A 25931-nucleotide genomic window follows, 5' to 3' on the forward strand; every position below is an offset into this window, starting at 1 on the left:
AGGGGAAAACATTTTTGACAATATGTTCTAAGCAGCCCCACTAGTGAAAATACGGTGTTCTGGTTAATATTGTTATAGTGAAATATGAGTTAAACACCAAAATCCAGCAGTTTCGATCAATATCAGTCGGCGGCCATTTTGCCACTTGCTATCGAGTGAAAATGACATCACAGTTGCTCAGGCCTTAGGTAACAACCAATCACAGCTCAGCTTCAGAAAACAGGTGAGCTGTGATTGGTCGTTGCCTGAACAACTGTGTTGTTGAAGTGGCAAAATGGCCGCCCCCTGAAATGGATAAAAACGACTGGATTTTGCTGCATAACTCATATTTCCACAAGTTTAATATTTATCAGAATGTCATGTTTAGACTAGTGAGGTCACATATAACATCTTTTTTTGTCAAGAAAAGTTGACTTCCTCTTTAAGTCCACATTCAAAAGAGTAATTCATTGCCTGATGTCGGCTGATGAAACCTTCCATCCTCGATCCTGGCTGTTGCAGAGGGACGACATGGAAGCTATCCTCGGCTACCTCTCGCTACATCAGACGGCGGAGCTCATGACACTGAAGTGGACACCCAATCAACTTATGAACGGCTCTGTTGGCGACTTGGACTATGAGCGAAGGTGATGTGTTGTTTACGTTTGATGTTGGTGTGTGTTTATGAGCGAGTCAAAGCCAGGATGCAAGATGACTCTGCTGTCAGGGAAACACTTGAACATTCGGTTGTTTCTGAATAATGCAGTGTGCGCGTTTCTGTGTATGCAGGGTAAACACAGCGCATCTAATTAGGCTTATTTTCAGCAGGCAGGCGGCCTGCAGGTGGTTTATTGACTGAGACACGGTCAGACCAACTAGCAATGTAATATTCCTCTGTGTGGGCTTTCTTTTAGCAAGAAGGTTTGATTATTGCCCTTTGCTTATCTATTTACACAACCTTGACTATTATTTCCTTTGATTGAAAAATTGTTTTCACTGGATGAATTGCAGTGTGTACTGGGACTACGCAATGACAATCCCTCTTGAAGAAATTGTGTACTTGCACTGCCATCAACAAGGTAAGCCCAGGCAATCACAATTGTCCACTGATTATTATTATTATTATTATTTTTTAAATCTGGCAATGAAGAGCACTGGTGAAAACATTTCATCTGCAGTGGACAGCGGGGGCACAGTTGTGCTGGTCAGTCAGGATGGCATCCAAAGGCCTCCGCTTCGCTTCCCTAAAGGAGGCCACCTGCTTCAGTTCCTCTCCTGCCTGGAAAATGGTCTGCTTCCGCACGGTCAGCTGGATCCGCCTCTCTGGTCTCAGAGGGGAAAGGTCAGCACCCGAGGTCGTCACTCAAATGTCTCGTTAGTCACAGCACTGGCGCTAAATCATTTTGGATCTCATCAATAAACCGATAATAGATGAACTGCACAGCTGATGACTCTTTGGCTTTATGTTCTCGCGACATGCACCGGCACACATGATGAGGTTCTCTTTGTTTTATTATGTGCAGTGCAAGCAAAAGGAAAGATAGAAAACAACCCACGCTTGTTCGACGGCTATTAATAAGCACGGGCGTGAAGACACTCGTCATCTTAAATTCACATGAATGAATAATTTCTTCTGTCTTTTGTGAATTTTGCCAGAGAGGTTAGGATGGTCTGTATTTCTGTTTTTGTTTTTTTTGGCAAAGGTGCAGCATAACTTAACATAATTGGATGAAGCAATTTGAATATAGAATGTACACAGTAAATTTTACACTCCAAACAGTGTAAGATTTACACTTAGAAGAGAATAAATTTTACTCCAAGTATTTTTAGTGTGTACAAGAGAATTTGCCTATCCCATTAAAAAAAAAAAACTAGCAAAGATTTTTCACTCAGAAATTCTAAGGAGAGATTTTGACTAAATTTTACTTGTTTCTTTTTTTAAAGTCACTCAAGGGTTGAGGAACAAACCCACAACTTCAGGTTGGGAGACGGACAATCTACTCCCTGAGCCATGCCGCACCTACTGTGTGTTAGTATATCACTTTTGTCAGCAGGAATCTTCGTACCTTGAGTGGCATAGCTCATGTGGTAGAGTGGCCGTCTTCTAAACTAGTAATATTTACTCTTTCTAAAATCATTCTAAAATATACTTAGAATTTCTGAGTGGAAAAAGAACGTAACTAGTTGTTTTTATAGGATAGGCCAATTATCTCGTACATAGTAAGAATATTTTGAGTAAAATGTACTATTTAATATTTTGCTATCTTCCAAGTGTAAATTTGACTCTGTTTAGAGTGGGACCAAATACACTCTTTTTAGAATCAAATATACTCTACAAAATTTACTGTGTACCATTTACCAATAACAAGTTTTATATTTTTGACAAATTCAAGTGTCTGACATTTTTTTGGTCTTATTAGTATGTTCTCGCTATGGCTGTTAAGTAGGCATTATTGATTTCATCGATGGCAAATGTTATTTGTTTTCTCTTATTACTCGTTTGCTATTAATTTAATTATTGTTTCTTGTTGCAGGGGAAGGTGTTCCCAAAGCTGAAGAAGAGGGTTCCTCAGGGATCCGGATCTACGGACTCTGTTTCAGATAAGGAGGACGAAGAGGCCACTGACTACGTCTTCCGTATCCTCTTTCCAAATAGCCTGTCAGACTTTGGTGAGACGCTTGTATTTTACAAAACATTTGTTTTTCTTTGCATTTTGTTCACGTTTAGTTCACTGAAAGACACTTTATAGGCGGGTCACTTTTGTACGACACCGTAATGTTACACATCATCTCCTCACTTACTCATAAAGTAGTATTTATGGATTGTTTTGTAACTTTATGATTTAGTGAAGATAATCAGTCGTAACTTCACTATAAGTTTTTTTTTCCCACGCTGTCAAATGCTGACAAATGTTTTGTCTATTTTCTTTTCATTGGTTTTGATTAGAAACGTTTGGAAAAAATATTAGAGTTAAGATAGATTGAATGTTCTGCCATCCCCTTTAAAGGGGAAGTCAACCTTAAACATTTCTTGACAATAATATATGTGACCTCACTAGTCTAATCATGACATTCTGATTAATATTACGTTTGTGGAATATGAGTTATGCAGCAAAATTCAGCTGTTTTTATCCATCTCAGGGGGAGGCCATTTTGCCACTTGCTGTCGACTGAAGATGACATCATAGTTGCTCAGGCAACGACCAATCACAGCTCACCTGTTTTCTGAAGCTGAACTGTGATTGGTTGTTACCTGAGACCTGAGTAACTGCTGGATTTTGCTGCTTAACCCATATTCCACTCACGCAATATTAACTCACTTACTGCTATAAATAATAATAACAAATTCTAGGTTTCTAGGTGAGTGAGTTTTCATACTCTTGTTAACAAAAGTGGGAAAAAAATGTTAAACTAATAGAAATACAGTAGTTCAAATGAATTTTTGACGTTTATAGACGTCAATGGCAGTGAATGAGTTAACCAGAATACTGTATTTAGACAAGTAGGGCTGCATTGAACATAATATTGTCAAGATTTTTTTGGGCCTCCCCTTAAAAACAAAGTTGCCCCCACAACAGGTCCTTATTCCCAGAATGCAGCTATAACGCTGTGGCTGTCGCACCTCAACTTCTGTCCGTCTTCACTCAATTTGATCTGTTTTCATTCCCACCATCTAATATCCTGCTGACCTGCCTTGTGCCTCTGGTCAAGCTCATTGATGTGTCCCAATAACAAAACCCCACAAACTCCATCCAATTGTCTTGTCACACCTTCGTTCATGCGTTACGACAACGTAGCCTTCAATTAAGTGGAAGATTGACAAGTGATGGATTTGATTATAGGCGCAGTGCCGAGAAAGGTTTTTGCTTGCTTAATCGTGTGCAGTTATTTTGTTTATGTTTTCAGTCTTTTAAACTGTGCCTATGATGAATTCTGTTTCATTTATGATCCTACAGCACAATTCCGCCTAAAATGAAATTATTTTCTCATCTAATTCCTAATGCTCATGCACAGGAAACAATTATATGTTGACAGTGACAGTAATGATGTGTGCGCGTGCGTGTGCGTGCCTTCTGCAGTGACTCCACCAGATTTGATGGACCAGAGCTCTGCAATGTGGCATCCCACTCTCAGGAAGTCTTCGTGCTCATCCTGCTCCCAGGGCAGCCTCTCCGATGGGTCCGCGCCCAAAGGCTGCAACCAAGAGAGGTGAGCGAGTGAGAAATAATCACGTCAAGGCTTCAGATACGCTTTTATTAAGGTTTGCTGAGGCGCAGTCACTGGCTGGCCACATCTGCGCATGCAGAGTCAACAGCGGGATGTTGCAATAGGCAGAAAAATGCGTGGCATTTTCCTCACTGACATGAGAATGTTTGGGACAATGAGAACGAGCTAAGAAGATAAAATGGGCAATGTTTACTTTATGACAGGTTGAGATAGATAAAGAGCTTCATTTATCCTACTGGGGACATTGACAACTGCTTGGATAAAAATGTACCATTAGGGTTTATGTCAACATGCCCAGAACTGTGACTTTATTCTTGTTTCTCTTCAGGACTCCTCTGAAGCTGCTATGTGACAACATGAAGTATCAGATCATCTCTAGGGCATTTTATGGATGTATGTGACCTTTTCATTTCACACTATTCACCTTTCCAGTGCAATTCTACACCTCAAAAATGTACGGACACCAACAAAAGGCGCAAAAGGTTCATGTCATTATACTGTAGTAAGGAAACAATGAAACAATGGAAGAAGGTCATGCGGTCTAATCAGTTGTGATTATTCCACAATCAGCATAAGAAGAAAGAAAGATAAAGTGATGCAGCCATCATGTCTGTTTTATGATCCAGACTGGATTTAGTTCAAGTCTGGATTCAGGAATATTGTGACCAAAAGCGTTATTATTGAATAAACTACAAAATGATATTCCATAACGACAATTCTACTCACATACAATCTTGGCATAGACTGACTGTGCATATTGCAAAGGTCATTTGAAAATAATTACTTATTATATACTTTAATAGAGAAAACCCTGTTCTACAATTTTGTGTTTACATCCTGGATGCAGATAGCATGTAGCAAGCCCCTGCTGATATATTGAAATGAATTCAAATTTTTTACCTGGACCTTTTTTTGAGTCTGTAATAAAGTTTTCAAATTCAAATAATGTGTATCCAATATCCAGCAGTTCATTCTGTTAAATGCTAAAATATATCTTAAAATTCTATTCACAATATGAAATAATGCATTTTGATTGTGCAGTGCATCATCACATGACTAATTTGTTGAGGCATTCGATTATCTGAGGCACAGGATGCTTTCCAACATTATTAGTATAGCTGTAACATTGTGCTTCATTCGTAGTTCATAAAAAGTCTAGAATAGGGAAGATTTTCTCATACAGAATATTTGAATGAACACTCAATATCTTATAACATTGCCTGAGCATACACAGTATCCACTGGCTTTAAAGAAGTGGTGTATTCATTTTCGCCTCCATAGAAGGATTGAATATTATACTGTCTTATCAACCAGGGTTGGCGTACTGCCGTCACCTGTCCACCGTGCGCACTCACCTCTCGGCGCTCGTCAACCACACCATTGTGTCGCCCGACGTGCCGTGCGATGCGTACAAAGGACTCACTGCAGATGTGTGGCAGATGTTCCTGCAGGACTGTACCGTAAGCATACCCATGAATTTCCCATTAAGCTCTTCTTCATATACACTCACCAAGCTATGTCCCCTTACAGCCTCCCTCCCTCTCTCGCTTGCCACTCAGCCGTCTCACCCGTGCTCATTCTCTGCTAATTATGTTGCTCACATCATTAGTCTCGCAGCAGTGAGCATGAAGCGGCGCTAATGGCTCTGTCAGTATAACTGTCCACATTGGGATTTTACATCAGTGGACTCCTGGCTCATGAAATGAACATGCTATAGATTTTTTTTTTTTTTCCTAATTGTGGGGAAATTACATCTAGCCCCAAATTAATCAAAATTCTAAGATGTCATTCATGTGTTTAACATTTTTTATCGTTCGACAGCACTATTTTTCACACAAATGTGCACAAGTCAGCAAATGATAGATTCAAGACTATTGGGAAGATGAACTTTTGCATCAATCAACAACTTGATAATCCACACAACTAGATATGTGACGAATTACCACTTTGATTATCTGCGTCCTGTTGCATTCTGGGAACGGGAATTAATAAACTTCGGCTTCATCCCGTCAGCCCTTTTTCTTTTTGGGTATAATTGTATGTGAAAAGTGAATGTTGTGAATTGTCTCTATGATTGTCCGAAAGGAAAAATGAACAAATAAAAAAAAAATAAGAGTGAAGAGCGCATTAATGCAATGAAAAGAACTTGGCGTCCAAATTTTTGCCTGGGGGCCATTTCCGGCCCACTTACCATTTTAGCGGCCCACAGCATATTCTCAAAATAACATTTGTAATAGCCCACATCACATCACTATTTTATTATACCTATATAAATATTATTATACTTATTTATTTCTTAAAAAGGGGGTGTGAAAAGTGTTAGTGTAAAAAAAAGGGGTCGGGTTTAATATTGTACTTTTCTAAATCTAGCCAACCTAATAGCATAATTGCCCAATTAATTTTCTACAATTTTTGGAAAGCAAAATAAAAAAAAACACAGACACACACATATCAGATTCAGTCCAGTTTCCTCAATTCAACCTTGATGACTTTCTGCTTTGCTAATTATTCAAAAAAAAAAAGTCAATTTACAACAGATTTCTCTTGTTTCAGTTCTCATGCATAATGCAGGGGCGGATCATTTCTAGTCAGTTACATCGCTGCGGACCACCCCAAAATTAGCTTATTATTTTTAACAGAAAGCTGTAATGTAGTACTAATACGTACAATTTATTTAAAAAAAAAATATGTAATTGCTTGGTAGATTGGTTTGACCATTTTTAATTAATTAAAGGTGAAGAATTCCAATGGGGCCCTTACATCCTACTTTTTTTTTCTGTATGCGGCCCTCAGAGGAAAAAGTTTGGGAACCCTATAGACTTGAATCTATAATTTCCTGACTTATGCACATTTGTGTGAAAATTAGAGCTGTCAAACCATTACATTTTTAAACAGATGAATGGCATATTAGAATTTTGATTAATCTTGATAAATCACTATGCTTTTTAGCAACATTTTTTTGCCCGCCAAATTTGAAGACCACCTTTTATGAGTTAATTCTTTTTACATTTAATGTTATGAGGATGTCTTCCTCATTTTTTAATCCACTGCACGCTCACACCCTCCTCTTTTTCTAATCTGTTAACTACTTGCATAATTTAAAAAGAAAAAAGAAGACCCCAATATTTGGACTAAAACAAATATGAATGTCATGCGCAACCTGCGCTACCTTTACCGTAACCATCCGCTGTCAAGGATCATCTGCGGTCAAAATTGATAGTGTGATTAATCTGCATTAATACATGATTAATACGATAATTTATTGTGATTAATTAATGAGTTAACGCTTTAACTTTGACAGCACTAGTGAAAATAAAAACATGCTCGCTTGTGTATGCAAAAAGAATAGAGTGTGAGAATGAGGACAGATGTTTTTGTTTTTAGACCTACAAGGAGCAAGAGCTGCTTCGGTTGGTCTATTTCGGTGGCGTGGACCCGTCTTTGCGTAAGGAAGTGTGGCCATTTCTCTTGGGTCATTATCAATTTGGAATGTCTGAAACAGAAAGGAAGGAGGTGAGACATTTATCACATTGCCTTCCCTCCCACCCCGGAAATCCTTTCCCACACTTGACACTTGGTTTCTGACTGCAGGTGGATGAGCAGGTGCGCTTGTGCTACCAGCAGACCATGCGCGAATGGCTCGGCTGTGAGGAGATTGTTCGGCAGCGGGAGAAGGAGCAACACGCTGCAGCTTTAGCCAAGTGCTCCTCCGGGGCGAGCATGGACAGTACCATTTCAAAGATGGTCCATCATGACTCAACCGTCAGCAATGAGGTGACGCACAACGACAAGCACGGAAACTATTGTCTTGCAATATAAAATCAGCAAAGCTGTGATTTTCTTTTAATGGGCTTTACAGGCATATTTCAACCAAAAATTGTGGTAAAAATGATAGATTTTAGAAATTCTATGGACTAGATTTGAGTAACATTCAATCCCAGCCATTTTCACTGAAGCAACCCCCTTCGTTCCTGGCTGGATTTTGACTGATTTTGCAAGGCCCACAGAATATTGTGTTCTATTGCTATAAAAACATGGAACCTAACAAAAAAAAAAGATTAGAGTCTCTACTCTTCTGTATTTGTATCTATTTCCGTTTTGCAGCAATTAGCATTAGAATATAGCTAGGTTTCATCATTATTCACAAATCTGTTAAAAAGAGTGGGGGTAAGAGCTTTTTGCAACATGGCCCTGGTTGATCTCTTATACTCTGCTGCCACCTGCTGGTTGTTTTTGTTATAACTACCATTACTTCAAGTATCTTCTTCAGGTCAGAGGCTGCATCAAAGCCTTCTGTATGCTCTAGCATAAAAAAGAACACATTAAAAAAAGGAAATAAACAACAATAACAATAACCACATTGGTAAATCAATAATATTTTTGTTGTATTGATTGCAATGATTTTCAATACCCAGGTATGGCGATTCATTGCTTTGAGAACAATTGCTTTGAAAAAATAACAATTGAAGAAGGAGAGAGATTTGTGTATATAAATGTACATTGCCATGACAATAGTAAGAGTTAAATGAACTGGTAATTTAACTTAGTTACTTTCAAAATCAAGTCATCAGCAAAGTAACTAAGTAACTTTTTCAAGGTAATTGTGGCAACAATGACAACAATCTTTTTAGATATCTCATGCATTGATTTCTTGGCCTGATTGTCTTTACCCCCCAGTCTCGGTCCTCCCAGAGTTCAGACAGGCATAGTCTGACTCGTCTGCAGAGTGACTCCAGCGCCAGCACGCAGGTATCACGCTCACCACGTTGCACCAGTAACGCAATCAAGATCTAGTCAAATGACTTGAAAAGTCATCACCAACCATTTTTTTGACAATAGTATGTTCTATGAAGCCTCACTGGTCTAAATATGGTAAATAATATGGTATTCTGGTTAATATTGCGTTAGTGGAATATGAGTTAAGCAGATTTGATCAATATCAGAAGACGGCCATTTTGTCACTTGCTGTCGAGTGAAAATGACATCGCAGTTGCTCAGGTAACAACCAATCACAGCTCAGCGTCAGAAAACAGGTGAGCTGTGATTGGTCGTTGCCTTAGCCGTGAGCAACTGTGATGTCATCTTCAGTTGACAGCAAGTGGCAAAATGGCCGCCCCCTGAGATGGATAAAAACGGCTGGATTTTGTTTCATTACTCTTATTCCACAAATGTAATATTAGTCAGTGTGTCATCCTTAAACAAGTGAGGTCACATTTAACATATTATTGTCAAGAAATGTTTAAGGTTGACTTCCACTTTAAACAAGATTCAATTATAAGGTTGCATGATGTCTTAAACCACATCCCTTCACTCTCTCCCTGCTAGTTCTTCACATCATCCCATCCCTTCCCCTGGAGTAGTCTTTTTCCCTTTGGCTTGTTCTTGCAGGTGTTTGAGTCTGTAGAAGAGGTTGAGCAGATCGAGACAGAGTCCAAGAGCGGAGAAGCCAAGCAGGTGCCAAAGATGACCAATGGGGGACTCCAAAACGGGCCAAGTTCTCCCGACTCGGGGCATCCCTCTTCCCGCAACTTCTCAGTTACCTCCGGCCTGTCGGACGGCTCGCTCAGCACTGAGGACAGCGCTGCACCCGAGGCTGCTCCGAGAGCTTCAGCCAAACCTCCTCAGGATGCGGGTCTGGCCGAGCAGGACGAGAAACACGAGAAACCCAATATGACCAAGACTGAAGTGCTAGATGTGCTGGGAGAGTCCAACAAGTCAGAGGACGCCAAAGTAGAGGCTCAGTGTGAAGGTGCTTCCTCACGAGAAGTGCCTGACAAAGATAGTATGTTCACCCCAGGAACATCTCAAGATCAAAATGAAGATGCAAAGAAAACTGCAGGAGAGCGCCAAACTGAATGGTTCAAAGTGGAAGACAAATCCAGCCAAGGTGAGGCAAGAGACGCTGGCATCAAAAATCTCAGAACATCTGACGTTGACAAGAAACCGTCTTTATCAGCAGACACTCGGGCGTTGAGAGCAAGAGAAGCCTACTGTGCTTCTCAGAAGGCAGAAGCGCAAGTCCTGACTGAGTCTGATGAGTCTCCCACCGCCATAGAGATGGAGGAGATTCCCAAAGCCAACGTTTCCATGGTGCCCTGGAGCAGGAAGGCTCGCTGTGAGCCCTCGTCTCCCTCTGAAGACTCGGCCCCTTACGCGGATCTCAGACCCGAGGGCGGGCAGGAAAAGCCCAGTCCAGAAGGCACGGAATCCATATTGTCTGAGGAGCCGGAGATGGAGAGCCTCTACCCTCACTTTGAGTCTTTGGACGGCTGCGCAGACCGCACAGAAGCCAGCTCGCCACCATCTGGTCGGGGGGCCTTCGCTGTATGTACCGCTCAAATATTCATCGTCTACTAACCAGTCAGTTGATGCATATGTTTATTATTCTGCTTGTTTCAGCAAGAGCTTTTAGACTTGTACACGTTGAATTTGCACCGCATTGAAAAAGACGTACAGCGCTGTGACAGGAACTACTGGTACTTCACTCCTGCAAACCTGGAAAAGCTCCGTAACATCATGTGCAGGTACGACAGTGACAGAATGAATCTCTTATTTATTTATTTATTTATTTATTTTTTCTAGAGCTCAATATTGTTCATTCGGTAATTTTACCGATTTGACATGTCATCATCATTGCTCTCTTTTTATTTATTTTTTTATAATTTTTTTATTTTTATTTTGTTTGTGGGTTCACCTAAAACCTATTAAAAATCCCATACCGTTCACCTAAACCGAATACTTCAGAATCCAGCTAGAGTCGTGAGGTTGTCAGGAGACCCGAGGAAGGATCAAAGAAAAGAAAGGAAAGTGAAATCAAGCAACGACCAGACATTACCATAATACCCACGGGGTCACCAACCAGAGTCTTTCACCAACCCCAGAAACATCTAAATTCCACCAAATTAGGGAGACCTCAAGAGACCAAAGGAGAGACTGAGGAAAGGACAGAACGAATCTCTAATGGTAAAAAGAGAGACAGCCTGGCTCGGTCAAAAAGTTACAATTGGGATTTGTCTCGGATTTGATGGCTCTTTTTTAGTGATCTGATATATATTTGTGTATAATATTATAGAATGGCTTTATTCTCCTATGATTAAAAATGCACTAATGTGATATTACTTTATTTTAGTAATTACTTTTCTCACCTAAAATTACAAGTTTATATTTGAGATATTTTATCTATCGTTTTTCTCACCTAAAATTATAAGTTTATATTTGAGATATTTTATCTATCGTTTTTCTCATTTAAAATTACAAGTTTATATTTGAAATATTTTATCTATCGTTTTATTCTCATAATAACTCTACTTTATAGTTAAAATTAAAACTTGTCATAGCTACTTTCATCCCTCCATCCCTTGGTACAGATCACCAGTTAATTAAGGGGCACATTTAAGCAAACATAAATTTACACTCGCATTCACATCTGTGGACAGAAAATTAACAAACATTTTAACAAGTCTCTTAAGTTTTGAGAGTCGCATCATTAAATTGTTGCCTTTTGTTAATCCATTGAATATTTTGAAATGTGTGAACATGTAATGTTGACCTCTTTGAATTGGTGGGAGTAACTAGCATGCCAAGTCATATGTAAGTCTCGAATCTTAACCTTGAAAAGTTTCAAGCAAGTCCAATGATCCTTTAGCTCACAGCGGATGGTTACGTTAAAGGTAGCACACGTGTTTGAGCAATAAACCTAACGACATGCATTTAAGTAAAGCATTTAATGAATGTTGGCGTATGACATTCAGAATATGTGTTCATGTCAAATTATCGGGGTCATTTTTTTTCTTCATTTTAAATGTTGCGAGTAATTAACGGATTAGAAAAAGAGGAGAATCAAAAAATTTTGACGACGTCCTCATAACATGTCAAACATTTTTACACATAACAACAGGTGCTTTTTAAATTTGGCGGGCCAAAAATGGTGGGGAAAGAATCTTTTGAATTAAGCGATTAATCATGATTAATCATAATACTAAGATGTGATTAATATGATTACAAAATGTAATCGTTTGACAGCTCTAATATATCCATATACTGTATAGATCATAACTCAATAAAATGTATTTAATGCTACATCATCACCAGGTGGACTTTGATGGTAGTGCTCTTGAGTGGTTTGGATTCTATTTGGCTGACAGAATTTGCTGTGTCAGCCTTGGCTACTATCAGTCCCGCTCTGCCCCTCTGTCATATGGTGTTCCACAGGGTTCTATTTTGGGTACCCTGCTGTTTTCATTATATTTCTGGTTATTTACTGGTTGAAAAATGCAGATTTCAAACTCTAATCGAGAAAGTTTAAGTTCCAATATTGGCAACTCTGGCTGACTCAAGAGAAGCCATTTGACTTGAGTCCCACTCTTCTGCTATTCAGTACAGCTATTTTCAACATGGACTTAAAGGTTAAGTAGAGTCGGTGTGGCTGATAAAAGCAGCGGAATGATGTTTTGATCCTTTTCTTGCAGCTACATCTGGAGGAACCTCGACATCGGATACGTTCAGGGGATGTGTGACCTGTTGGCTCCGCTTCTCGTCATTCTGGATGATGGTGAGTCACCGCGCTCCGTCGCCTCTTCTATTTCCTCGTCTGCTTTCTGGCGCCGACATCTTTTCCATCTCTCGCTATCTCAGAGGCCACGGCCTTTAGCTGCTTTACCGAGCTCATGAAGAGGATGAATCAAAACTTCCCACACGGAGGAGCGATGGATACTCACTTTGCCAACATGCGCTCTCTGATTCAAGTAAGGCAGCAGCAGCCACGTTTTCATGCAAGCCGGTACAAGTTGTACAAGTTGCAAAATTAAATTCATCAATTGCAGCTCACACACGTTACTGTTTCACCAACAACTCCTCTGATTATTCTTCCTTCCACATCTCTTTTGATCCCTGCTTTACATACTGTAGATCCTGGATTCAGAGTTATTTGAGCTGATGCACCAAAACGGAGACTACACTCACTTCTACTTCTGCTACCGCTGGTTCCTCTTAGACTTCAAGCGAGGTAAACACGACAAGAATTTGTGCCAATTAGAGCAGCGAGAGAGAGATTTCCCTAAGCCACGTTTGGGGTTTAACATGTCAAACAACTGACCTTGTTAGCCTGATGTGCAAGGAGGGGTTTTGCTCTTGTAGCTCGAGAAATCTGTTGCTGAGGAAATGCGACTTCCTGAGGAAATCAGACTTGACTTGCTGTATTTGGCTCGATTCAAGCCTTTGTGTGATTTTCCTTCCAGAGCTGGTCTACGATGACGTCTTTGCAGTGTGGGAAACCATCTGGGCGGCCAAGTTTGCCTCCTCGAGTCATTTTGTCCTCTTCATCGCCTTGGCGCTGGTGGAGATCTACCGGGACATCATCCTGGAAAACAACATGGACTTCACTGAGATTATTAAATTCTTCAACGGTAAAACACAAGGCTTTATTGCGGCGAGCTAGATTGTTGCCAGCATCTCTTAAAAGGGCCACGCCATACATTTGGATTGTGTAGTTTTGGTTTAGTTTCAGTATTAGCTTTTTTTATGTGTATTGCTTGTGAGCAATATTTAATAAACAACATGGTCAAATGAAAAAAGTAACTAGTGTTGCATTTCGGCTGAGTTAAATGAAAAAGCAGGCGAGCCATTAGGAGCGACATCATCTGAAGGTGCTTTTCTATTGGCTGCTGCTAGATGACATCATTGCTGTGTGACACTTTCAGACATCTTTATTCTAGTTAATATTGAAATAAAAATGCTGCAAATTACATTTAAAATTAACTCCAAAGGCTCATGTATTAAATTAATTATCGAAGACTAAAATGAAGGACATTTTCGCTATAATAATAGTTAGTTGTGTAAACGTAAAATGTAGTTTCTGATTTTTCAGTTTTTTTTAAAAGCATTTTCGTTAACAAAACTGTTTTTCAAATTCTTGTTTTAGTTATTACATGCATACAGGAAATAACTGGAAAAAAGTTGCCCGCTAAGTATTGTAAAATCTGTTAATTATTGGTAAAAAAAAAAATCTATTGCAGCATTATTAGTTTTTTTTTTTTTTTTTTTTTTTTACAACATTTTACTGTATATAAATTACAGTTTATATGCTACAATTGGTTTTTACAGTAATTTACTGAGATTTTACAATAATTAGCTGGCATCTTTTTTTTGCCAGTTATTTACTGTAAATTCTTCAGTCAATTCTTTACAGTGTATTTTTTTATTCTCTTTTTGGCAAAATACATATATAGGCAATGATATGTTTTATTATATTTAAAATCAACTCCAAAAGCTCATGCATTAAATTAATAACAAAAGAATAAATACTAAGGCCATTTTTGTTATTATTATAGTTTTGTTAACATAAAATGTGGTTTACGTTCATTTTTGGTTTTTAAAAAGCATATTCATTTTGTTTTTTCAATTTTTGTTTTTTAAATGTTTTTTTAATTTCAGTTGTAGTTATTTTATTAGTTTTCGTTATTGTGCGGTTTAAAAAGGTAATATTGAAGCTTTTTCTGCATCATGCATGTGCCACCAATGCCCAGATGAGTAATACGAGCCCTGACTGTTGTACTCTGACTGCACCTATCAGCTTTTATCTTCCCTTTATAGTTTCTTTGGGGAGGGGAGGGGCGGAGTTTTTCTTACCTCATTTGAATTTAGTGTCATTAGCCACCTCACTTTTATACCATGTAGCTCACAATATGTGATACTCTAAATGGTTTTCATCCAAGTCTTAAAAATAATGGTTACGTTGTTTACAATTATGTCAGTTGCACAATACTTGTTATTTATTCCTTAAGGGTAAAAATGCCACGTTTATGTAAAACATGGTCTTGCCTTTCAGAGATGGCCGAGCATCACAACATCAAGCAGATATTGACCTTGGCAAGAGATCTGGTGTACAAGGTGCAGATGCTGATAGAGAACAAGTGATAGTGATGTGTGTCTTCTTTTTTTCCCTTCCAATCAAGTGTAATCATTTGTAGCAGCATCACATGCACACACACACACACACACACGCGCACACACGGACATGCGTTCTACTGTACTACAAAATGCCTTTACTATCATTGTTTGCAGCCTTGATCGAGCCTCAATGACTGTATGCTCCTCTACGTTGTTTGTGCAGTCGACGGGTCTATGATAATATTATGCTTTATAGAGTAACTATCAGTATCTGCAAATACATATTGTGTTTTACGTCAAAAACCCTTAAGTGTCGATATTAATCGGAGCAGACTTTAAATAGTTATACTGTAAGTTAAGTTAGTTAGTTGCACATCTGAAAACAAAATGAAGAGATAAATTCAAACCATTTTGAATGACTACTTATTTATGAAGAAGTACTGTATGTTGCTTGTTAAATAGCCAATGTTTACATGATTACATTATGTTTAAAATTTCAACTTACCCACCTTCTCCTCTCATGTGAAGGAAGGAATGAATGAATGTTAGTTTTACAGACACAATTAAAACCTGTTTAGAGCTGAGTACCACATCAGTGATTTTATATTTGACAGTGTTTCCAAATGTCCTCAAGCTGCCTTCCTGCCAAATGGGATGTCGTTGTTATGTGTGAATTGTTATTCGTGAGATCATTGTCAAATTATAATATAATATTTAAAAACTTACATTTCACACAGTCATCCATGTTCTTTTGGTGTTGTTTTTGTTCTGGGAACACTTTTTGTATTTTGTTCATTTTACCACTTGGATTTTTTTTTCTTTATTGTTTGTCAGTTTTTTGCTGTTGCAGAATTTACATTATTTATATCATAGTGATGTTTTTAGCTTTTACGTGACCCAATGAGGTGCAAATTAATGGTACATGTCGATGCTCGTGATTTATTTTCAATGTTGTTTGCAAAAATATATATATATGATGAAGAACTGCTGTTTAAATGCTTTTGGCATATTTAACCATTGATGATGACAAATACTACACAGTATGTGCTTTTAACCATTCATTGAGTTAATACTTAAAATGAATTCCCAAATTTCAAGCTTCTTATTTATTGCCTCTGTTAATGAATGTGGTCCAATTATTTGCATTGATGTTTCTTGCAAACTGATGTCAGATAGCCTACTTTTTTTTTTTTTATGTTTTCACTGGGACGTTGCTATTTTGGTAAAACTTGTATTTTTATTTTGTGCCAAGTTCTAACTGTATTGTAAAACAAATTATATTCTGAGAGCTCATATATAATATATATTAAATAAATGGTATATGTTATTGTAACATCCGAAGAATCCTCTCTTTTATTGACACAAAACACACTCATAAAAGGTTTTATACTTTGTCTGCACTCTGCACCCATTTGTAGTTCAAGGCAATACTGTAATATTGCCAACCATTTTATGAAACGTCAAAAATTACCATTTTAAACGGAATCAGTTGCAGACATTGCGATTAATGATGCGCAAGTGTCATAATCCTGTCCACGGTGGCCGACTGGGGTAAACACTATAGGAACACATACGCTATCATTCGTCATTACTAATACAGTATGGTGACGTACCTGACATGCTCTAAATATATTCCGAGTTCACCCTTGCTAAAACAACGATTTACCTCATGTGAAGGACGAAAAAAAAAGGAAAAAAAGATACGCCCGAACAGGGACTTGAACCCTGGACCCTCAGATTAAAAGTCTGATGCTCTACCGACTGAGCTATCCGGGCTCTGACGATGAACGGATTCGTATTCTTTTTATACTTATCCTGAAGAAATTCTTAGCGCGTAAACGTGTTTTCTTTATGCTTTTATGGTATCAGGGTTTTAAAAGAGAAGCGTTATAAAAAAACAAAAAATACAAAAAAGTGTTGGGAAGGGCAACCTTTTGTGTCAAATGACGTCAAAGAAAAACAATTAACACTACTTGTCTTTTGTGGTTTCGTTAGTTCTAGAACTGGTAGAACTGGTTGTAAATGACAATTGGTTTTCGGCTGACAAACAGCATAAGTTAAAGCATTACAATGCTCTGTTGTCTAAAGTAATGCTGTACTAAAATTACATTTGATAACTAACGTAGAATCTGAACAGAAAGTTTATCAAACAAACATTTCGTATTTTGCGTGAGGCAACACTTAATACATCAACGTGTGGATATTAGCAACAAATAGCTTAAAACACCGATCTAAATAAAATCGAAAACATGCACTGTACTGGATACATGATAATGGTACGTCGTTTGATTTTGTGTTGAATCGCTCCAGATAGGTGCACCATCTCGCTTCGTTATCATCTTTGTCTCAGCATCAGCATTGCACATGCGCAGCAGTACCGTACTTAGGCCGCGTCAAGAAAAGGACAAAAATGTGATGTTAACAGGGTCGTATAAAAGTTAAACATTTATTATTCGTTAGTCCTTCTTGAGCTTAACATGCTAAACACGTCTGCGTTTTGCGTCTCTTTCGGACGAATGTGCCACAGGGTGTCACAGAAAGTCACTTCCGCTAAGTCTTCACCACACATTTGCTACTCGTCAAATTTCTACCGTGGAAGATTTTTTCGCTGCTGTCACGTCGCTAATGGGACGCGTGAGTTCACTTCTCAACCTTACAACTCGAAGGTAATGACGGGGATCGAGGTGAAGATCCATAAGACATATCGAAACAGATTCCAGGTAACGACGTGCTTTTTCGTTTTCCTGCTTGTATTTGAAGGTGCCCGCAGCTGCAACTTGGGAGCCGATACCAGAGGACCAGCTGCCACCGGTATGATGACCTTGTTACCTTTTAAACGCTGTAATGAATAAAGTAGACGAGCAATAATAATACAAGGGTCCTCGTTTTACGATTGAGTTCCTATCCTGTACGTAAGTCTGAATGCGCCGTGCTGCTGTCACCAAGTAAAATTACTGTGATAAATTAAGGTCAATATAGCCTGAAGAAATTGTTTTCAATTAACTTGGTACTTGTAGTTTGCGTGCATGAGACTACACATGCCAAAAGATGCACATTTGGCCCTTCTGATTCTATAACAGGGTTATGGTTGACTTATGTACAGCCAAAACAACGTGTTTTCATCAATTTGAATTGGAAGTCTTGTAAGCTGAAATGTTGACATATTTAGGCCGACTTAGAAGACAAGTGTTTTAACATAGCTATTCTTTATCATAGTGTGAATGTGTTATTTCTACTGTTGAATTGGTCACTTTGAAACTTTTACTTTACACGAGAGTATACAAATGAAAGTGTCACTGTTTTTGTTTCCAGGCAACTCAAGTAGAAGCCGACCTGGTGGATAAACTTGAGCGTCTGGCCTTGGTGGACTTCCGCACCAAAGAGGGACTGGCCTGTTTGGAAAAGGCCATCAGATTTGCAGATCAGCTTCATGTTGTTGACACCTCAGGAGTCGAGCCGATGGATTCGGTTCTGGAGGACAGGTGTGTTGCTCACCTGGTAATGTCATTACAGAGCCAGCAGGCCCAGTTTTTCAACTGAATAATGTTCGCATGCAGGGTTTTGTACTTGAGAGATGATGTCGTGATCGAAGGCAACCATGCAGACGAACTTTTGCAGCTCTCCAAAAACACAGTGGAGGAATATTATGTGGCACCACCAGGTAAAAGACATTTGCAACAACAAAAAAAAGTATGTGTTCTTGACAATGTTGCTGGATTAGGTCAGTTATTCACTACAAATGTATTTCTTTTACCATAGGGAATATTCCCTTACCAAAAAGGGAGGAGCGGACTGCCATGTTGAAACACTCTGAATTCTGACAACTTTGAACCCTTCTTCTTTTTTTTTCATACCGAAGAAGATGCTTTTTCTCAGTACATCAATATGTAGTATAAAGTTGGTCTCGGCTAATATGACAAGCTGCTTGGCATACATAATTTACAATTTGATGCAAAAATGTGATGATGACGAAAACATTCAAATTGTAATTTCATTCATTGTTGATACTATCTATTCTGGTAATGTGCACTATTATGAGGGAAATATGTTTTGAAAATGCACAAACGTTTTATTTATCTATTTGATATTTTTCAACTGTAATAAATGCTTTCATAAATGTAGTGCCATCTAGTGGTGAACTAATAGAATGCAACGACAGGCTAGCCTACAACCAATGTTTGCTAAATTTGTCTCCTTTTGTTGAAATAATTTAACCCCCCAATCTATAAAATAATTTGTCCATTAAAAAAAAAAATTCTAATGTGGCCCTTGAGCACAAGAGTTCCCACACCAGGCCGGGACAGTCTTTGCACTTATGGTGCATGTTGAAACTTAAGAGAGAATAGAAAATGAAAGTTGTTTATTGGGAAGGGAAAATGACTCCTTATCAGGATGTGAGTTTGCAAATATGCTGCAGTTTGAAACACAAGAAAAAAAAGTAGAATAGAAAATGAAAGTTGTTTATTGGGAAGGGAAAATGACTCCTTATCAGGATGTGAGTTTGCAAATATGCTGCAGTTTGAAACACAAGAAAAAAAAGTTTGTGAAACCGGATTAAAAACTTGTCACCACAAGGTAAGTAGGTATAGCAGCCTTGAGCCAAATGACACACACTCTGACGAGATGCTTTTTTGAAGACATGTATGACACTTTGAGGCGGCTGACCATAAGATAACCATCACTGTTGACTAAATAAATTCAAAACCTTTTCCACCAATGTGACAATAACATCTACAATTCAATCTAAAAATATATTTCAGATATATTTTATGGCACATAAATTGTATCTTGTTCCTACTAACAGTCTTTGCTCTCAGAAACTTGGGGAGAATAGAAACTGAAAGTCATTGGTAAAAGGAAAACAAATCTTATCAGGGTGGGAGGGTGCAACAGCTTATAAGAACGCTGTGAGAAAGTTAGCACAGACACAGCTGAGCATCCTGCACTAAAGACTGCCGTCTCCAAAGATCATCACGAGGTACGTAGCGGCCTTGTGCCAAATGACACGGTCATTGTAGAGGTGCTTTTTAGAAAACGTCAATATGACATTTCCAGGCTGCTGACCATGGAGATAACCATCACCATGTTGACTGGGACATCCCAAACCCTTACAGTGCACCCTGAGGACACTGTGAGGACACTCAAAAACCTCATTGAGACCAAATTTGGCATCAACGCTAATGCGCAGAAGCTGATACTGGACAACACTGGCAGCCACAGGACGCCTCTCGATGACGACTCCTTGACCGTCGGCTCCTACGGCCTGCAGGCCGGATCCAGGGTGTGTCTGCTGGTCAAGGAGACTATCCAGGTGTTCTTAAGAAACGAAAAGGGGCAATTGAGTACCTACGACATCGACAAGAGCGAGACGGTGAGCGACTTCAAACAGAAGGTGGAGAGCCGAGAGGGGGTTGCAGTGAGCCAGCAGAGGCTCATTCATCAAGGTCGCGAAATGGTGAGCGGGAAACTGGAGGACTACCACGTCCGAGCTTTGAGCACCATCGACATGACCTTTCGCCTGAGAGGAGGCTGATGAATAGCCACCAGCACTTCCAATTGCAACTGCATCCAAGTTATTTGACATAATTATTATTAAAAAGTCCACAAATGAGTTATACTATTTTTTCAGATTTATTTTTGACATATGCATTATGATTCACATAAATTAGATATCTCAGGATAATATTTACTTTCACATTTTGGCAGATGTTTGTCAAATAAATAAAAAAAAAAGGCCCCTTTATTATTATTCTGTTTACACCTACACTGCTCACAAATAATAAGTCATATTAGGCTTCAGGGTGAAAGTTCAGCATGGATCTAAGATTAATCATAACATTTCAAGGTTACCTTCTTGAAACGTTTAGCTGGCAAATAAATAACAAAAAATCTGTCTGGAGCCACAAAAGCTTTGAACATTGTGATGAATGAAACATTGTGTTAGTGTTAGTCTAATGTACTAAGGGTCCAAGGACTAATTAGAGCTGCACCATAACAAAAATATGTAACATCCAATACTTTGAGATTCATTTTCTTTTACCTTTTGTCTTGAGTTAAAAAAATAAATAAAAAATTCCCCCTAATTTATCAGACTTCATTTTTCATACCTTTCTGTCAAATTTCTGACGTTTTGGGCAATTCTATTCGCATATTATGGTAATTTACTGCCTCTCTTTTTCCTTTTTTGGACATTTTATGGTTAGAACATATTTTCTGCCTTTTTAAAAATATATTTTCTGGCTTTTTTGGATTGCTTTTTGCAATTTTGTGTAACGTTACTGTATATGGTAATTTTATGTTTTTCTTCTTTTTAAACATTGTTTGGTCACTTGTTGGACATTTTTAGGTATTAAAAAACAATAACTTTTCCATCTACCTTTTATCTCCTTTTTCTGACAAATTATAAATTTGGACTCTGACATTTTTTTTAATATTTAATTATTCATATTTGTTTAAATATTTTGTTTAATTAATTCAAACGAATATTCCATTAAAAAAAATATATGAAAAAAAAGATAATTTTTTTTAGCTAAGAGGGCCACAGGAGACTGACTAAAGAGCCAAATGTGGCTCCAGAGCCACAGGTTGCAGACCAATGGGCTAATGCAATGGAAATATACTACATTTCCACTGCATCTTTAGGCCAAGAGTGCCATCTTGAGGAGTCAAAAAATATCACAAGTGCTTCGTGACAGTTAATTTATCCATCACTAATAATTTGCAAGTAACATGTTTGATCCCTTAATTACAATGCATTTTAGGTTAATACTGAAATTTCATCTTAACTCTTTGACTGCCAAAAACGTTAAATGACGTTTAGTAAAAACCTACGGAGGGTCGCCAAGGACGTTAAAAGACATTCTCCAATTTTATTTTTTGGAAACGGGTGGAGGAAAGCCTTGCCCAGCTGTGGTGAAAGTTTCAAGCAGATCTAGTTAGCCTAATGACTATTTTTGGCCCCTAGAGGGCAGCGATGACTCTCTTTTGACAAGATTGGGTAGGCGTCAGTAGAAGACGTGAGGCGGAGCTAGAGGGGACAATGGCTGGGGAAGGGAAGAGAACATGGCGACCGGTTGCAAGCAGCTCACGCTCGAGCATTTTTTTTCAAAGACGAAAAGCATCGACCAACGCTAAAGAGCACATTGATGACGACGATGATCATCATCGATGATGATGATGGTGACTCCGAGGTTGACGCCGAAGTTGGAAGCGCTGACGCGGCGGCTATGACGACGTCATAAAGCTTCACGGGCTAGCGATGCTAACACCGGAAAACGCGGAGCACAACCGAGCACGCTCAGGCGGACGTTCAATCGGACGACGAAGAGTGCCCCGAGTCCAATGCATATTCATCGGAGGAGTGTGTACAGTCTGCTACTTGCTATTCCCCAGAAAAAAAGGCCGTCAAGAAAGTGTAACGTTTGCACGCGAAACGGACAATCGAAGTGAAACGTATCTGTTGTGCAAATCCTGCTCCCTCTCCTTGCACGCAGGGCAGTATTACAAAAAGAAAAACTGTATTTGAAACATCCACATAATTGTAAATAGTACCACAGTTGCACACATTTGTAAATAGTTTACGAAATTGTTTTGTCAAATTGTTACACTGTTGAATGGAAATAAACGTATTTTGCAATCCAAAAACACTTTTTCATTGTTGGTGGTGGTGTATTACAGAAGTAAAGCACTATTTAGGTGTTTGTGGCATCATTCATGGACAAAAAGAAGTGTACAATTCACTAGAGTGCATGAAATAACATCGTTTCACAAAAAGCTCTTTTTCTCCGTTTTTTGTTTCAAAAGAGAATTTCGGTGAAAGTAACCATTTTCTATTGTTGATTACTGAAGAACGGAATAAGGTAGAAACAAACTTTTTTTTTCTGATGAAAGCTGAGAGTCCAATCTTTCATTTGGTAGTATGTGTGTTTCCATAGTCCAAACACAACATTTTCTGTGGACCTTGAAAGATCAGTCAAAATGCTTAAATCGGCTGGCACTGGCGACATCCCGTTTCTGAAAACGTCTGGCAGTCAAAGAGTTCAAATGTTTTGTGTACATTATCATATTATTTAGAGTACTTTCAGTCATAAACCTATTCAGTTATGATGGTGATTATCATCTTATGAAACAGAAACTGCACTCATTCTGTTGCAAAATCAGTCAAGTATCCAAAATGAAATCACAGTGTTAAAGTCATTGTCAAGTGTTAATTATTGTCCACATCAGTTAACTGCTGGACAGCTGGCAGTACAATCTCAGTTTTCTGGCACTCACAATCACACCGACTTGCTCCAGATATATTTGCTCAGTCGAAACCTCGGGATGTTTCATTTTCTCACGGTGGCCAGGTAAGCATACCAAAATAAGGCGATCACGTTGGCAAAGAGCACTCGGAACTGAAAGTGAAAACACACCAAAGATTGGACAAAAAGCTGTCAGTGTGTGAAATTAGGCCAGTCAAGTACATACCTCAACAGGCACAAAGTTGATGTTAATGAACTGGAAAGGTGTCCAAACTTTCCAGTTCATCTTTAGAGCAGTCCAGTAACTTCCTTTAATCTTCTTTATAAAGTCATCACACCCTTTTTCCTGAGAAAAGATTCAAAAGACTATTCATAGTAGAATGTATATATATATATATATTTTTTTAAAGGTAGGTGAGCCATTAATGTTGTACTGCTCATTGCTATTTATATTATATATTACATTAGCAACCATAACAACTTATTGTGAAATCTCTGGAAAGTTTAAAGTTCAAAAACTGTTCTCCACGGGGAAAATAAAAGTATATCGTATCGTAACTTCTAGATTTTACTTCAAACATTTACTTGAGAGCTTTTCTTATTTGGCTCACGTCATCATCCGGTACCCACCTCCAGGATGTTCATCACCAAGTAGAAAATCATCAGGAAGCCAGGAGCAAAAACAAGGCGATCCAATAGGAGACGTTTGACGAGCCAATACTGGTCTGTAGTTGGCATCCAAATTTCCATCAGCTGGTAAAAGTAATGACTGAGGGGTCCAGTAATGAACAAACTGGAATAACATAGCAGAGAGTGACTGTCACCAAATGACTGATTTTTGTTGAATTTTGGTGTTTTAAATGGCTCCAGTAATGGATGGTTATGTCACAGTTCATTCATCCATTTGTTTTTTACACCACTTATCCTCATTATAAATATACTAAACAAAAACACTTTGTCTCATACTCCTATATCATAGAAAAACCTGCATTTGAAAACTGATGTGTAGAATTTTTACATCCACTTAAGTACGTTAAAATAAACTGAAAAACACGTCTCACCCATAAATGGCAAACCGTGCAGCCCCAGCTGCATCAATCTCTTTGGCTTTTGCATCACTTTGGGACTTTTTTCTTGCCTCCAAAATCTGAGAAAGAAGATTTCCCAAAGCTGAGAGGACAGCACTGAAAATATCAAGGACAAACAATCGATCAATGCAACCAACAACTTAAAATCGATAAGCAAAGCAAAGTTTATATAATTAGACTGTCTGTCAACTGAGGACACAAAAAACTGGCAGCAGAGCAGCAGCAAAGCAAACATGTCAAAGTCACAACTACGAACCTTGTTACAGATTTAGTCAGAACGGGGTGTGTCTTCAGAAGAAATAGATACTGATGAAGTAAACGATACTGAATCGGCGCATCTCGGAGCGGCAAACTTTGCACGGGCATTGTCACGTCTTCTGCCACGTGAATTTTTAATTATTTAAACAATAAACATGGTCCGAGCATCGCTTGGGTGGAACTTTTTCAAACACTTCCGGTTGACGTCGCTACGTCATCATACGCTACCAGAAGTTTTCGCCCAGAGGACTGGTTTTCGTTTTGCGTGTAAAAATGGTTTAGAATGCCCCTTTTTTTGTGCCTAGTATTATTACGTAAAGCAATATTTTGACCGACTTGTTGTTAAACAAATGAAAATAAATAAAAATGCAACACACCACTTGGACGAATTGCTTCGAAAATGGCTTCTATAGCAGTGCCCTCTCCTGGCGAAAAAAATACTGCGCTGGATTTTAACCGTTTTGATGCGCGTACTCACGCACTCACAGACACATCCACTGAAGCTAAATGTAAAATAAAAATACAATCAAAAGTGATTAACGCTAGTAAATTAAAAGGTTGCTAGCTCCACTAATGACACCACATTATCATCCGATTCGACCGCAAAACAGGTGGTTCATTCGGATAATGAAGCAGTTGCAGCTTCATACGTCATATGTCACGTTATTTGAAGCAAGCTTCTTTTTTTATGAAACTCCGCTATTAAAATTAACTGCATTGGGACATCATACATCAATTCAAAGTTTCCATCTTTGCTTATTAATATTCACAATTATTGGGGGGGGGGGGGTCAAACAACAATTCAATATATGACAAACAAACAACAATTCGACATAAAAGACAAAACGAAACATTAAAGTGAGAAATAACCTAAGGCACAAAAAAAGAAAAAATGCAATTGAGTTCAACTAAAGATAATTCACTAAGGATTTTCAATGTATAAGTGCTTTTCTTGTCAACTTCGAGGAATTAATTCTGCAAGAAATATATCAAAATTCTGAAGGGATTTGGAAAACCTTATTTTATGCAAATAAAATTTGCTAAATAGGAGCATAAGATTGATTTCAAAGGCTTAAGATTTGTTATCATGAATGAAATGTGTAATTACAGCTTTTAGATCTGATTTGAAGCAAGCTTCGAAGGAGTGCTTCAATGGAAATCTACGTCATCGGTTCGAAGCACTTTCTGAAGCTTTTTTTTTTTAAACTGTTTCAAACGTACACATTTGTATCAAAGACAAATATATACA

General features: G+C 38.4%; 4 protein-coding genes and 1 non-coding gene across 8 annotated transcripts in view; 3 read left to right on the forward strand and 2 right to left on the reverse strand.

Annotated features, from left to right (window-relative positions):
- Positions 1 to 16426, forward strand: part of sgsm1a (small G protein signaling modulator 1a) — a 36886-nt gene extending 20460 nt beyond the window's left edge. The window contains exons 9-26 of one of the 4 annotated variants that reach the window (XM_077562016.1): positions 502 to 626; positions 991 to 1058; positions 1158 to 1321; positions 2514 to 2649; positions 4059 to 4188; positions 4535 to 4599; positions 5521 to 5666; positions 7591 to 7719; positions 7798 to 7980; positions 8884 to 8955; positions 9532 to 10093; positions 10163 to 10530; positions 10606 to 10730; positions 12675 to 12757; positions 12841 to 12950; positions 13114 to 13210; positions 13443 to 13610; positions 15032 to 16426. In XM_077562016.1, coding sequence (XP_077418142.1) covers positions 502 to 626; positions 991 to 1058; positions 1158 to 1321; positions 2514 to 2649; positions 4059 to 4188; positions 4535 to 4599; positions 5521 to 5666; positions 7591 to 7719; positions 7798 to 7980; positions 8884 to 8955; positions 9532 to 10093; positions 10163 to 10530; positions 10606 to 10730; positions 12675 to 12757; positions 12841 to 12950; positions 13114 to 13210; positions 13443 to 13610; positions 15032 to 15120 — 2820 coding nt within the window. In that variant the 3' untranslated portion in view covers positions 15121 to 16426. Of the gene's footprint in view, positions 1 to 501; positions 627 to 990; positions 1059 to 1157; positions 1322 to 2513; positions 2650 to 4058; positions 4189 to 4534; positions 4600 to 5520; positions 5667 to 7590; positions 7720 to 7797; positions 7981 to 8883; positions 8956 to 9531; positions 10531 to 10605; positions 10731 to 12674; positions 12758 to 12840; positions 12951 to 13113; positions 13211 to 13442; positions 13611 to 15031 lie in introns of all 4 variants that reach the window. The other 3 variants (XM_077562017.1, XM_077562014.1, XM_077562015.1) reach the window with 3 other exon arrangements.
- A 370-nt stretch (positions 16427 to 16796) lies between these two features.
- On the reverse strand, positions 16797 to 16869 carry trnak-uuu (transfer RNA lysine (anticodon UUU)). Its single transcript has one exon. It is a non-coding gene; the product is annotated as a tRNA-Lys (tRNA).
- Positions 16870 to 17430: 561 nt separating this feature from the next.
- On the forward strand, positions 17431 to 19214 carry gatc (glutamyl-tRNA amidotransferase subunit C). The gene is made up of 5 exons (XM_077561888.1): positions 17431 to 17759; positions 17854 to 17904; positions 18406 to 18575; positions 18651 to 18754; positions 18853 to 19214. Exons 1-5 carry the CDS (start codon positions 17571 to 17573, stop codon positions 18912 to 18914), a joined length of 576 nt encoding a protein of 191 aa, XP_077418014.1. The 5' UTR covers positions 17431 to 17570; the 3' UTR covers positions 18915 to 19214.
- Positions 19215 to 19368: 154 nt separating this feature from the next.
- Positions 19369 to 21178, forward strand: isg15 (ISG15 ubiquitin like modifier). The gene is made up of 2 exons (XM_077561889.1): positions 19369 to 20071; positions 20149 to 21178. Exon 2 carries the CDS (start codon positions 20159 to 20161, stop codon positions 20624 to 20626), a length of 468 nt encoding a protein of 155 aa, XP_077418015.1. The 5' UTR covers positions 19369 to 20071; positions 20149 to 20158; the 3' UTR covers positions 20627 to 21178.
- Positions 21179 to 21778: 600 nt separating this feature from the next.
- Positions 21779 to 24865, reverse strand: pxmp2 (peroxisomal membrane protein 2). The gene is made up of 5 exons (XM_077561887.1): positions 24681 to 24865; positions 24398 to 24520; positions 23967 to 24129; positions 23563 to 23682; positions 21779 to 23489 (listed from the first exon to the last, which is right to left on the reverse strand). The coding sequence occupies exons 1-5, from the start codon at positions 24788 to 24790 to the stop codon at positions 23421 to 23423; spliced, it is 585 nt and encodes a 194-aa protein (XP_077418013.1). The 5' UTR covers positions 24791 to 24865; the 3' UTR covers positions 21779 to 23420.
- Between the last annotated feature and the right edge of the window lie 1066 nt (positions 24866 to 25931).

The sequence above is a fragment of the Vanacampus margaritifer genome, chromosome 3 (assembly GCF_051991255.1).
Source record: "Vanacampus margaritifer isolate UIUO_Vmar chromosome 3, RoL_Vmar_1.0, whole genome shotgun sequence".
NCBI lineage: Eukaryota > Metazoa > Chordata > Actinopteri > Syngnathiformes > Syngnathidae > Vanacampus > Vanacampus margaritifer.